We start from the raw sequence: 13,718 nt of genomic DNA, 5'->3' as shown, positions 1-13,718 counted from the left end.
GGGGGGGGGGGGGGGGGCGGGGGGGGGGGGGGAAGGAGAGGAACGTTCCCTTGACAGCCACATTGCGGACCAAGGATCCCACTCACCACGGGGGGAGGGAGGCAGGCTCTGGGGACGCTGCCGAACGGCCCTGCCGAGCGAGAGCTGCTGGGGCGTCTTGGCGGCTTACCTGGACTTGCCGAGAGGCCAGGGAGAGGTGGAGGCAGGGTGGGTGGTGCTCGTGGGGGAGGAGTGGTCGGCAAAGGCTGGGCGGGGTGGCGCGTGGCGGTCACTTCCGCTCGCCCTCCGCGGGGTGCTGCCCTGCAGTTATCGACATAAATAAAAACTTGGTGGTCTGAAGAGCGGTTTCCATGAGCCAAGAGGGGAAAACAAAAAGGGGAGCCCAGAGAAGGGGAGGGGGATGGACACAGACAGGGAGGAGCGGGGGATGGGAGAAGAAGAATCAGAAAAGTGTTCTCAGTTAGAAACACAAAGGAAGCGAGGAAGGAAGGAAATTTAAACCAAAATCCTAACCCCAGGCTGCGGGCTGAGCCCCCGCACTGGAACAGAGGCCCGTGGGGAGCCTGGCCCTGCAGAGCGAGGGGTTCCCACATGCTCCCAGCTGCAGCACCAGCTTTGACCAGCCCAGGAGGCAGGATCGGCAGTGGGCCTTGTCGAGGGCTGAGGAGGCCCCCATGGCAGGACAATGTTATGGCAAGTCACTGGGGACCGACAGTCCACCCAGGAACTGCTCCCTTCCGCTCCTTGCCCAGGGCGAGAGCCCGTCACGTGCGGATCCGGTGGGTAAGTGACATTATGCCCTCCAGGCTGCCCAGACAGGCCCACACCCCAGCAGCAATCCCCCACATGGGCTGGTGGTGAGGGGCTTTCCTGCACCCCCTGAACCCAGAGCAATAGCTCAGCGCTGCCCCATGCTGGGCACTGGGGCCAGACCTCATGCCCACAGGGAGCGGGCGTGACTAGCGTGGCTCTCAAGGGTACCACCCCAGACCCACCTTCTTAGCAGAAAGGGCCAGCTTCTTGGCAGGCGGGGGCGACGTGGTGCTGCTCAGATCCAGGGCGGCACCGGCCAGCAGCAGGGATTTTAATTTCGCCACTTGGGGGTCCTCCGAGCCGGGCGGCTTGACCTCCTGCTCAGCAGACGAGGCTGGGCCGCACTCTGTGTCCTGAGAGGCGCAGAAGCCGTTGGCACCACTCTTAGCACGCGGGGGTCCCTTGGCCGAGTGTGCTGGGCTGGAAGAGCTGCTGCTGCTGGAGTCCTTCCTCCGCGGCTCGGTGCCCTCCCCGCTGCCCCTGGGCTCCACCAGGGGCTTGGGCGAGGTGGGTGACGGAGACTCCTTGCTCTCCCAGGAGCTCTGCTTGGGGACCTCGGCTTTGGCCCTGCTCGCTTCACTGGCGTCACAGAAGCCTTGGGACACAGCAAGTGGCTTCTTGGGCCTCCTGGCCAGCTCATCGGAGAGCGCAGCTGCCATGTGCATGGCTCTGGCAGCCAGTTTGGGCGAGGGGAACCCAGCGAGGGGCTTGGCCTGAGCGGTCCCATTCTGCAGCTTGGGCCCGGCCCCAAACACACCCCGGGCCACAGGGATCCCGGCCTCCTCCGCTCCCTGGAGCTTCTTCCCGGGCGCCCCGTCTGGTCTCTAGGCAAAGCCAGAGGAGTCAAGTTAGGGGGTGATACAGGGAGCTGCGAACTAAGTCCTGCTCCGGAGCACAGCTGGCTGCCGGATACGGCCAGCCCTAGCCCCCACCCCAGGCGAGGAGGTGTGTTACACCTTGGCACCCAATATTGACCACTGTCATGTAATTAGGACACGTCTTATACAAAGTGTCTTGATCTGCTAGACAGTAATAACGCACATCATCCAACGAGATATCGTGGTGTGAAGTTGTGAAGTTTGGCTATATAGGTGTTACTGAAACATATTGCGAGGTTGAGCACCCCCAAGCAGTCTTTCGGGTACAACAGTGAAAAGGCCAAACAACGTTACAGGCTCATTGAGGAAATGCACACGAGCACAGGGATTACCCCAGGAACTGTGTGCGACAGAAACCTCTCAGAGAGAGCTCTACACAAGGGGAACTGTTTGACCCAGGTCACAGCAAAGGAGAAGATATAACAGAACGAAAAATTAATCATGGGGGGACCTCACTCTCCCTGCAACACCACACCTGGAAACACCTGAGGGACAAAGGAACTGTGGGAAGTGATGGTCCGAGACTATAAGGATCTTTAGCTTGTGTATGAAAGTCAGTTTGCGGTTTTTTGTTTATTTATTAAGGTAATCTGCTTTGATCGGTTTGCTATCTCTTATAGGCGCTTAAAATTTACCTTTTGTAGACAAACTTATTTTTTGATCAGAACGTAACCCAGTTTCTGCAATTCATATCGGGGGGGGGGGGGGGAGAGAGAGAAGTCGTGCACATCTCTCTCCACATTGAGGGAGAGGGCACATTTTTATGAGCTTGCGCTGTGCAGATCTTTCTATAAGCCGACTTCAGTCTGTCTGCAGCTGGGTGTGTGTCTGTGTGTGGCAAGAGGCCGGAGAGCCTAATTCAGCAAAAGAGGGAGAGGGAATCCAGGCTGGTGGAACAGGGTGGCATCACAGACGGAGGGGTCCAACCTGTCACAGCATGTTCTGGACTGTGCAAGACCCACACTGCCCTGTCACCTGCCAAGACATGTTCCGCTAGCAGCAGCAAGGAACCTCGGAGGAGCATGTGCCGCTCACTCACGTGGCTTCACCCAGGCAGAGGCCACGTCCCAGCCACTGAACATCCCTGCAGCATCCCAGGCCCTATGGCAGCGAGTCAGAGCCCTCTCCCGCTCAGCAGCAGGGGCAGTTGCAGCCCCATGCTTCGGGAGTCTCTGGCACGAGGCCTGGACACGTACCTTGCCAGTCAGCGGCGAGGAGAGCAGCCCGTTGGCTACGGTTTTCTTGATCTGGTCAGAGACGATGCCGGCTCGGCCAGGCAGGGCAGAGGCAGTCTTGGCAATGGGCCCCTCAGGGCTCTTCCTAGAGCTTGGGATTCTGGCCAAGGACAGAGAAATACGTGGAGCCAGGGGGTCGGTGGCCAGGGGACACACTGAGGAAACAGGTGCCGTGGTGGAGGGGGGCTTGGTGCAGGGCCACCCATCCATCGGGAGCCATCACAGAACCACAGCTAGAGCCCTCAATCCCAACCAAGGCCTGAAGGAGCCCTGGGGACAGGCCAGCTGCCACGGGCCAGCCCAGCTGGAGCTGCTGAACCATCCCTGCTAGGTGCACGTCTCCAGCCCTCCCAAGGCAGCAGCACTTGGAAGCAGCTCCCTGAGCAAGATGCCGGGGATCCCTGGGGCCGGAGGGGGCAGCACAAGGGACAGGGCAGAGCTGCCTGATGCCGACGGCAACTCGTGTACCTTAAGTAGAACAGCACGTAGGCCTGCTGGTTGAGGACGACCTTGATGTTGCTGGAGTGGACGAGGGAGTCGTTCATCTGGTACCACTGCCCGTTACTGGCCTGGGGGAGGAGACCCCGCTCAGAGCCGGGAAAGACTGGAGCGCCTGGGGGTGCCAGGAATCCCTCCCCTCAGGCAGGTCTGGGGCAGCCCTCCCCAGCACTGCCTCCCAGAAACCTCTGGCCAGCGCCAGGGCAGAGCAGGGAACCTCCCAGCGTCTCGGAGGCAGGACAGAGCCCGGCAGGCTGCCCAGGGCAGCAGCAGGGAGCTGGGATGAGATGGCACCCACCATCCAGCAGGGCCACCCAGCACCACCATGGGGCCCCCAGGGGGCACACTCAGGGCCCCACCCCACTCCCTGCCCAGGAGCGACTCCCCTGGGAGGGGCCTCACCTTCACGTAGCAGTAGTAGTGCCCCGCATGGCAGCTGTACCCCGAATGCACCAGCACCGCGTACAAGCCATACATGACGGGGTCGCCATTGCTCTGAGACATGTAGGGGCGAACGTTCAGGAACTCAGGGTACCCCACATCCTGCAAGGAGAGACCGGCATCAGGGAACTTGCCCCTGGGGCTTGCCCAGCTCAGGAGGCAGATCTCCCGTCCCCTTGGCGGGAGGGGGCCGCCAGCATCAGCTACCCGAGACCCATTACAGGAGTTACCCGTCACCTGCATGGCACAGCCACCCCACAAAGCAACAGGGGGCGTGCCCAAAGGGTCGGAGGGCCTCCGGGGGACCGCAGGCCAGGGTTGAAGTGCAGGGGCAGAGCTCTGGTTAGGAGGCTGGGCACTATGCCCTATGCCAGCCACACCCGCTCCAGCCCTGCTCCCCGGGGACGTCCCCGCGCAGACACCCACCTTGGTGATTTTACCTCCGCTGAAGTTGGCGAAGCGCTTGAGGGACAGCGTGAGGACGTTGGAGGCACGGTGGATGGTGAAGCGCTTGGTGGCTGGCACTTTCCTCTTGCATCTGCACAGAAGAGAGGGATGAGCTCACACCGTCACGCCGTTCCTGCCCGCACCCTCGGCTCCTGTGCCAGCCACCCCGGCAGGGCGCCCAGCGTCAGCACTGCCCCGAGGCAGGGCATCCCTTCGCTCGGCAAGGAGAGGCCTGGGAACCCTCCCAGAGTCGAGGAACAGGAGGGAACTGATGTGCCCGGAGCCCTGCTGCTGCACATGGTGCTGCCCAGCCAGGCTCCACACCTGATCTGAGCTCAGTCTGAGCTGGCATCAGGAGCCCGGCCCACCCAGGCAGAGTGGAGAGGAGAGAGGCTGTCGTGCCACGCTGCAGAACAGCCTCCAGGAGCTCGCTCCCCCCAGCCAGCAGCCCCCGCGGGGGAGACGACTCACTTGGCACACATGTAGGCGTTCTCCCCGCTCAGCACGTCCGGCCTCACAAACAGCTCTAGCGCTCGCACGATGTTTGCGGCTTGCTGCGACGACAACGGGGAGTCAGAGGGCGGAGTCCATGCACCCCGAGGCACGGCTGCCCACCAGCACTGGAGCTAGCAGCCCCCCTGGGGCACCAGTCTGGGGCCATGGCCAGACAGTGTGAGCCTGTCACCCCACAGCCACTCGGGCTGACTGCTCCCAGGCACGCAAGGGGCCCGCTTGCACAGGCGCTAACTAGCAGTCCAGTGGCAACATGCCCTCCCCCTCCCCCCGGGAGAAGGTTGGGGCGGGGGGTTGCCATGGGACTGCACCCAACCAATGGTTCATGGTCAGAATTCAGCACGCCTGGCGCTCCCGGCCCAGAATAGCAGGCAGACCGCACCGCGACCAGCTACACCCCTGCACTATTGCTCAATGCTGGGCCGACTTGTCCCGCACGAGCAGCCTCACTGAACGTGGCTCCACCTCTCCCCAGGCCTTCATCTGCCTCACCCCCACCCCACCGGCGAGTGCGCCCGTACCCGGATCTCCAAAGCCACGTCCAGGTAGGGGTCGTAGGTATCCGAGACGCTCTTGCACACCGAACACTTGACTGCAAGGGAAGCAGAGAGGAATGATCCAAGCGGAACCGAGGAACAGCTGGCACCCAGAGCTGGTACTGCCGCACATCTCCCCTCCCGGGATCTGGGCCCGGGGAGGAAGCAGCAGGACAGCAGAGCCCAGGCTCTCTGCTAACTCCCGCCACACAACCGGAGGCAGCAGCAGCACTGTCTGTGCAAGTGCGGGAAGCAGAGTGGCTGGAGTTGAACCAGGCAGTGCTGCGGACACGTCTGCACCCTCGCTGGGGGTCAGGGAGCACTCGGAGCCAGCCCGGTCAGGAGCTTTCTGTGCTGCCGCCGCTGGCAGCTCAGGCACCACATGCCCAGGGACCAGCAGCCTGGGAGAGAGAACGGGTAATACATCCCCACCGCAGCACCTCGGGCTGGGGTCCCAAGGGAACCGAATGGCCCCTGAGAGGAAGGGGCCAGGGAGGCTCAGGTCTGTCTAGGCCCAGGACAAGGTGCCCCACAACCTGCACTCACCACGGGACCGCAGGTAACCACCAAAGATCTGATGAACCAGAGTTGTAGCCTGAGTCTGACGATCCAACCTACGAGACAAGCAGCTGGTCTCGCACAGTCCCCTCCACTCTGCCCCTTTCCCTCTGAGCCAGGCCTACTGGGCCGCAGTCCCCCAAGCAGGATCCAGCCCTGCTCCAGGCTGGGAGGCCTGGCCACCCACGTAGCAGAGTCTGCTGGATTCAGCAACAGCTCAGACACCTCTGTGGTAGTGCAACAAGGCACTGGGGATGCAGGGGCCGCATAGGACAGGCCTACATCACAGCCCTGAGCCACCTGCCCACGGGGCTTCCCCCAAGCATGACGCAGCTCAGCGCACCACCCCACTCCAGGCGGATAGCACGGGGACAGGCACCTCGAGAGACCGGAGGAGCGCAGTGCCCGCTGCCCCTGTCCCAGGACGCCAGCCTTGGAGCCTGCAGATACACCTTTCGCTTTTACAGGACGATCAATGTGCGGTGAAGTCATCTGTGTGGTGCTGGTGAAAACGGCAGGGGAGACGTACCTCCAGGAAGGGAGTGGAATGAATGGTCGGGGGATGGGGGGGAAGGAGCACGTCAGGGTTAGGGCCGGGGTCTCAAACCAGGCCTCAGCTCAGTGAGTGCGCCAGGATTCTCTCGCCGCCGACAGGGACTCCACATCCAAACCTGCCCCCAGTGTGCCAGGGGACACCTGCCATGGCCGTGCCCACTGAGCAAGGAAGGAGGCAGTGGCCGGCAGGCTGTGGAGCTGTCGAGGCGCATGGGGAGGGGCAGATTGGATCCTGGTGCTCCAAGGCATGGAGGGGCCGGCACACCAGCACGCTGCTCCCCAGCGGCCAGGTGCAGCTGCACCACCTGCAGCACAACATGCCGCACGTTGCACTGTGCTTGCCCCGGACAGTCCCCAGCGGCTCCTGCTCTCTCCGAGCACAGGGACTGGGCTTCCACTGTCTGGCTAAGGGGGCAGCCCAGGGGCAAAGGGGTAAATCGGGGGCTCTGCACAGGCACCACCTACTTGGTGTAGCCGTTCAGGCAGGCCTTCTGCATGGCATCGATGGTGTAGCGCAGAAACTCGTGCGCATCCTCCTGGCTGCCAAAGCGGAAGTGCCGAGCGATCTCTGCAGGAGGGGAGAGAAACGAGTCAGCCAGCCGCCTAGCCCTCGGCCCCTGAGCACAGGCCAGGGACAGCGAAAAGATCCCCTCCTTCAAACAGGAATGCTGCCACTTGGGGGCCAGACCACCAGTCCAGTTCAGCTAGGCACCTGGCTCTTACTGTCCCCAGGGCTGCAGAGGAAGGGGCACCCTGGCCAAGCGCACAGTCATGGGGCTGGGCTAGTGACCCACCTGCCCAGTACAGGGCCATGTTGCTTTAGTGAGTCCCTGCAAGGAGACAGCGGGAGATTCGGGCCTTGGGCTCAAGCAGCGAAAGCCTACCAGCGCACTCGTCACCTCTCCCAGCAGTACCAGGCGAAGGGAGGCCCCTCGCTGCCCGGAGCGGAAGGGAGGGCTCGTTTCCTTACTTTTGAGATCTCTGATGAAGGACACCGGCTTGATTGCATTGCCGCTGTTGGCAAAAGCTTGGATCATGTGATTCTGCATAATGCACATCATGCAAAAGCCTCCTTGGTGACCTGCAGCAGGGTGGGGAGGAGAGAAAGGGGGTTAGGCACAGATCTCACGGCAGAAGCCACGCTGCTCTCTGCAATTCAGCCTGCACGGCACCCACTCCTCTTACAGGCAGAGCCCGGGGCGCCATGCTCGAGGCACAGGTTTCCAGCCTGATCTGCAGAGCCACAGAGTTCCCGTGGGCAACTGGGCAGCGTTTGGGTGGCCAGCATTCACGATGGAGGCCATTGTACCGAAGGCAGGGGCTGCCAGCCTTCTGCTCTCACCGCAGAGTTAACTCAGGTGACTGGTACATGCACCTAAGCAGTTGTGTTACCCTAACCTGGGTGCGAGCTGCCACACTGCAAAGCCCCTCCCCCCCCAAGACACTGGAGGCCCATGAGCACTCAACTTGGCTTGCATCCTTCCGGCAAAGCGAGCCGGTTACCACGCAGCTCTCCGGCTCTAGCAGATAGCCCCAGACACCCCAGCTAGCCCAGGTGCAAAGCACTTGGGTCCAAGGTTTGTGTGCCTTCAGAGCCATCAAGACCGCTCCATCCACATTAACAAGTGACCATCACCATGGCATCTCTTCAGATCAGCTGCTTCTCACAGGGTAGAGGCTCATGGTAATGGCCACGTGGGCAGCATGGTCCCTTCCAAATAATCCATACACAGCACCCCGACCCTCCCCCCCCGCCAAAGCCAGCGGCACAGAGCCTGCACCCTCCCCCCTTCTGCTAGGGCTGCCTGCAGTCACTCCATGGCCCGCAGAGACGGGAACAGGGACTGCTGCTAAGCACTGCTCTCCACAACGCTCCTCGGTCCCTGCTGTTTCTCCCAGACCACCAGTCTCTCCACACTGAGCCTGGCAATGCCGCTGGAACCGAGGAAGAGCCTGGCACCGAGAGGGGATCTTCCCAGAGAGGAGCGGAGGGCAGAACAGCACATGCCAGGAAGAGGGGGAACAGACCGATAGGAAACGACAGGAAGGCGCCCAGAGACCACGGCAGTGGGCACAATAGAAGAACGTAGATAGGTAAAGCAGAGACAGGTCAGTTATATGCCCCCCACGGGAAGGGCAGTTCAGAGGTTGGGCAGGATGCAGGAAGGGCTCAGTGATGGTGTCTGGCCTGTGTCATGCAGGAGCTCACACCAGGTCCCTGCTGGCCTTGGGGAATTCACACACAAGCCTCCCTCCCCAATCAGGGCTTTCCAGTGTAGGTGCCAGAGGCCACTGCGCAAGGAGATTCACCCGGCAAATGCCTGAGAACCCTCAGCTTCAGCCAGCCTTCTGCTCACAGCACTAGCCGTTGGGCACCGCGGGACACTCAGCAAAGCCCTACCGAGCCCCCGCACCAGCTGACCCTTCCCCCACTCACAGCTGCGGCTGTGCTCCTTGGACAGCAGGTAGTTTGCCAGCGGCGGCGTGTACGTCAGGCATTGCACAGTGGAGTTCAGGAAGCACGTGTTGCCCAGGTTGTGGAGTCCTGCTCCGACCCTGTACACCCGCTCCCACTTCATGGAGAGGCGCTCCGTGGGGAAGAGAACTTTCTGGGGAGCTGGGACGCCGTCCCCCGAGCCTCCCAAAGCATGGTCACTCCCTGCAAGAGAGAGAGGAGTCACTGAGAAAGGAGACAGCGCCCTGGTCGACACAGAAAAGTCAGACTGACCTAGGTACGGCTCTCAGGCGTGTGAAAACGTGACACCCTGAGTGCCCCCGGCATAGACGGTAGCTAAATCGACAGAAGAATTCTTCCATCGACCTGGCTCCCGCCTCTCGGAAGGGTGGATTAATTCCAGCAATGGAAAAGCCTCTTCCAACCGTGCAGGAAACAGCTACACAATGGTGCTACAATGGCAGAGCCGCAGCTAAGTCACTGTAGCCTCTGTAGCGTAGACGAAGGGACGAGATCTCAGCAGATTCAAACACTGGAAAGAGAAGCAGCTCCCAACCCCAGAGCCCTCTACGTACCCTGCTTCCTGATCTGGGCCTCTTCAGAGCTCTTCTGGCGACTGGCATTCCCTGTCTTGGGGTTCAGCAGAACGTACTTGCCCTTCAGGGTCTCCAGCTGGTAGGAGAAGCTCTTGCTAGCCGGCTCAAACTCAATCTTCTGCAGCAGGATCTTCTTGGCAGAAGACGCCAGGAGCTTGCCCAGCTCACCATCGTCAGTGGAGTCCTTCCGGCCTGGCTTGAGAGCCTCTTTCAGCTTGTCCACTATCGGCATGGTGCATCGCTGTGGGGGACCGGGCTCAGCTCACTAACCGGGGAAGCGTCTCTCTGCAGAGGAGAGTTGGAAGGGAGACTGATGGGCTGGGTGGCCAGTCAGGAACTGCCCCAGATCTCACAGCGATCACCAGGCCCAGAGACCTTTCCAGGCACGTGGTTTCGGCAGTGCTGTAACCCTGGCCTGCCCGCCACCCAAAGCAACCCGAGAGCTCTCGGCACAGCAGTTTGAGCCACTGTCAGAGACGGTCAGATTGCAGCCCCTGGCAGGGGGAATTAGTTTCATCTCCTGATCAGGGGCATCTGCTAGGCTGGCTATGGGAAGGACCTCCTCAGCCTGCCCCGAAACGGCACATGGGCTCTAGGACTGCAGGGTTTAAATAATCAGGAAGAGTAAGCAGATGGGTCATTTGTCCCATGAACACCAGAGCATTCCCCACCCTGCTCCCAGACCCCATGTGTCAGAGTCCGCTCCCTTTGTGCCAGGAGCCGCCAGGAGCACCCGTCACTCAGACAAGCGATGCAGGGTGCTCCCTCCTCCTCCTCACCCAGGACTAAGCACCCCGCTGGGACAGGCTGCACAAGAGGGAACTGAACTTGTGTTCCTGCAGGGCAGTGCAGAGTCCCCGCCGCGGGGCCCAAGGTTCCCCCCACCACCACCACCTGCCCACCCCCCCGCCACGGGGCCCAAGGTCCCCCACCCCCACCCCACTGCCACAGGGCCCAAGGTATCCCCCACCACCACCCCTCCTCGCCGCGGGGCCCAAGGACCCCCCCCACCACCACCCCTCCTCGCCGCGGGGCCCAAGGACCCCCCACCACCCCCCGCAGCGGGGCCCAAGGACCCACCACCACCATCACCGCCGCCTGTCCCCCCCCGCCGCGGGGCCCAGGCTCCCCCAGCCAGGTGGCCGCTTTGAAAGCATGGCCCATTCCAGCCCCAGCCGGCATCGAACCCGAACCCGACCCCCCGGCGCGGCCCCGCGCTCCCAGCCCCAGCCCGGGCCGGCCGGGCCGCTCCAGGGTCACGCCCCGCAGTGCGGTGTCGCGCACGGACTCCGCAGCCCTCACCTGGAGAGTCCGGACCCCGCCAGCCCCGCGGGGACATCCGCGCCGGCTGCCGAGCGCCCGGGCCGGCCAGGGGCCCTGGGGGGCCGCCAGGCGGGGCCCGGGGCCCTTCTCCGGCGGGGCGGGGAGCAGAGGAGGCGGCGGAGGATCAGCACCACCGGCGGGGGCGGCGGGAGAGTCGGGTCGGGTGGTGTTGGGTCCCCCCCGCCCCGTGCCGGCTCGGCGCTGCCTGACAGCCCGGGCGCCCCACGCCGCCCGTGGGCCCCGCATCGAGCGTGCCCGGGGCGACCCCGGCAGTGCGAGCGGCGGGCCCGTCTCCAGCCGGGCTGAGACCGGAGCCACCGAGCGGCCGCGCCGCCGCCGCCTCCCCCCACACCGCCCGGCCCCAACGCGCCGCGCCCCCAGGCCCGGCCGGGCTTTAACCAGGCTCCCCGGGGCGCACCCCGCGCCCAGGCCTCCCCCGGCAGCCGCCTCCCGGCTCCCGCCCCGAGCCTGCCCCGCTCACCCCGGCTCGCAGCCGGGCCGGTCCCACGCCGCCGCCCCCCGGGTCACCCCGCGCGGCCCCGCTCCCTGCTCCGGCCTCACGCACCATCCGGGCCTCCCCGGCCCGGCCCGGCCCGGCCGCACACGTGTCTGCGCCTTAAAGGGGAGGCGCCCGCGAACCGCCGACCCAAACCCCCGCTCGCGCACCTCTCCCCCTTAAGGGGCGGGGACAGAGCAGGCCCCGCCCCGTGACGCTAGGGCGTAACCGCCTCCTACGGCGCGTGCCGCCGGCAGCCCCGCCCCTAGCGGGAGAGCCCCAGCGCGTCCCGTGGCAGGGAGTTCCGCCGGCCCCGCCGCCTGGGGCTCTCCCGGGGCAGGGACGCGCCCCAGGGCCCAGTCACCCAGTGCAATGAGATCCCTTTGTCACTCTGCGCAGTCTGCTTTAGCACTGTGATGACTAGCACCGGTCCCGGTACAGACCCCTGGGACACCCCTCGTTACCGCTCTCCAGCCTGAAAACGGACCGTGTATCCTACCCTCCCGTTCCTATTTCTTAACCAGTTACTGATCCATGAGATGATCGTCCCTGTTAGCCCACGACTGCTCACTTTGCTTAAGCGCCGTTGGTGAGGGACCTTGTCACAGGCGTTGTGAAAGTCCAAGCACACGGTGGCCCCTAGATCCCCCTTGTCCACATGCTTGTTGACACCCTCAAAGAATTCTAAGAGCTCAGGGAGGCCTAATTTCCCTTTACCAAAGCCATGTTGACTTTTCCCCAGCATATCGTGTTCATAGATGTGTCGGATAATTCTGTTTTTTTACTATAGTTTCACCCAATTTTCCTGCCGCGTGTGCACACCCACACACACACCCCCACACACACCCCCATCAGGCCAAACACCCTAACAAGCATCCAGGCCCGGGTCAGGTGAATCCATGCACGGAAGGGTGCAGTGCACGGATCCTTTCCTTTTCCAGGCAGCCTCCCGCTGCAGACTTAGGCCAGTGATTTTCAACCTGGGGTCTGAGGTCTCCTGGGAGTCTGCAGACTATGTTTAAGATTCCAAAGGGGTCCTCAAAAGAAAAAAGCTTGAAAACCACTGCTTTAGGCTATGGGCTGGAACTGCACCCCACTCTTTTTCCTGCTGCATGGACTTGGCCAGGAAGAGGAAGCTAGTCTGGGAGGTCTGGCCTAGACTAGTCATAGAAGATTAGGGTTGGAAGAGACCTCAGGAGGTCATCTAGTCCAACCCCCTGCTCAAAGCAGGACCAACCCCAACTAAATCATCCCAGCCAGGGCTTTGTCAAGCCGGGCCTTAAAAACCTCTAAGGATAGAGATTCCACCACCTCCCTAGGTAACGCATTCCAGTGTTTCACCACCCTCCTAGTGAAATAGTGTTTCCTAATATCCAACCTAGACCTCCCGCACTGCAACTCGAGTCCATTGCTCCTTGTTCTGTCATCTGCCACCACTGAGAACAGCCAAGCTCCATCCTCTTTGGAACCCCCCTTCAGGTAGTTGAAGGCTGCTATTAAATCCCCCTTCACACTTCTCTTCTGCAGACTAAATAAGCCCATTTCCCTCAGCCTCTCCTTGGAAGTCATGTGCCCCAGCACCCAATTATTTTAGTTGCCTTCCGCTGGACTCTCTCCAATTTGTCCACATCCTCTCCAATTTGTTCAAAACAGTAGCCTGCAAGAGGGGCCAGGCCTGCCTGTGAGCCCCCCTTTCCCCATTTTTGAATACAAGTAGCTTAACAAAACAAACAAACCCCGTTTTAAAATGTCAAGCAAACAATCATGGACAATTTCAGAACTTTTCAGCCAACAAAATGCATCAAAAAGATAAACAAGTACTCTGAAGTTCAAGTTTCAGAGTAGCAGCCGTGTTAGTCTGTATCCGCAAAAACAACAGGAGTACTTGTGGCACCTTAGAGACTATAGTCCACGAAAGCTTATGCTCTAATAAATTTGTTAGTCTCTAAGGTGCCACAAGTACTCCTGTTCTTTCTGAAGTTCAACTAGACCTACCTGCAACTTCAGAAATAGGCCTCATTTTGGAAAAGTCAGTAGGAGAGTGGTCTGCCCGAATTACTGCTGAACTCGCACCTTCGATACTGACAAAGAAGATTGTATCATAGAAGAATCGGACATTAAACATTTCGTATCAGATGAAGCATATTTTGCTTTAGTGTCAGCACGTATATCGAAGCTGGGCAGCTATCCGGAGATCACTGCAGGCCAGGGGAGTGCTCACTGAAGAAAAGATTAGAGTGAAAGCAGCTATACAAGAGCAACTTCCTGGAGCACTTGACTCCAGTAGCCAAATACAATGATGTGGTAAGAAAGAACTGAAAGTGGACCATGCAATGCAAAATACACCCCTCGTCAATACAGAATGAAATCATTC

General features: G+C 61.4%; 1 protein-coding gene across 4 annotated transcripts in view; it reads right to left on the bottom strand.

Annotated features, from left to right (window-relative positions):
- The window catches only part of USP36 (ubiquitin specific peptidase 36), a 16,591-nt gene extending 5,101 nt beyond the window's left edge, over positions 1-11,490 (bottom strand). Inside the window, exons 1-14 of one of the 4 annotated variants that reach the window (XM_034790084.1) lie at positions 11,414-11,490; positions 9,505-9,810; positions 8,912-9,133; positions 7,445-7,555; positions 6,940-7,042; positions 5,908-5,975; positions 5,347-5,417; positions 4,784-4,866; positions 4,292-4,403; positions 3,827-3,967; positions 3,395-3,495; positions 2,888-3,026; positions 996-1,637; positions 170-300 (exon numbers count right to left, since the gene is read on the bottom strand). In XM_034790084.1, coding sequence (XP_034645975.1) covers positions 170-300; positions 996-1,637; positions 2,888-3,026; positions 3,395-3,495; positions 3,827-3,967; positions 4,292-4,403; positions 4,784-4,866; positions 5,347-5,417; positions 5,908-5,975; positions 6,940-7,042; positions 7,445-7,555; positions 8,912-9,133; positions 9,505-9,757 — 2,177 coding nt within the window. In that variant the 5' untranslated portion in view covers positions 9,758-9,810; positions 11,414-11,490. Of the gene's footprint in view, positions 1-169; positions 301-995; positions 1,638-2,887; positions 3,027-3,394; positions 3,496-3,826; positions 3,968-4,291; positions 4,404-4,783; positions 4,867-5,346; positions 5,418-5,907; positions 5,976-6,939; positions 7,043-7,444; positions 7,556-8,911; positions 9,134-9,504; positions 10,369-11,329 lie in introns of those variants that run through there. The other 3 variants (XM_034790082.1, XM_034790083.1, XM_034790085.1) reach the window with 3 other exon arrangements.
- Positions 11,491-13,718: the final 2,228 nt, after the last annotated feature.

The sequence above is a fragment of the Trachemys scripta genome, chromosome 14 (assembly GCF_013100865.1).
Source record: "Trachemys scripta elegans isolate TJP31775 chromosome 14, CAS_Tse_1.0, whole genome shotgun sequence".
In the NCBI taxonomy this organism is placed as follows: domain Eukaryota; kingdom Metazoa; phylum Chordata; order Testudines; family Emydidae; genus Trachemys; species Trachemys scripta.
This window is presented reverse-complemented; position numbering and strand designations above follow the sequence as displayed.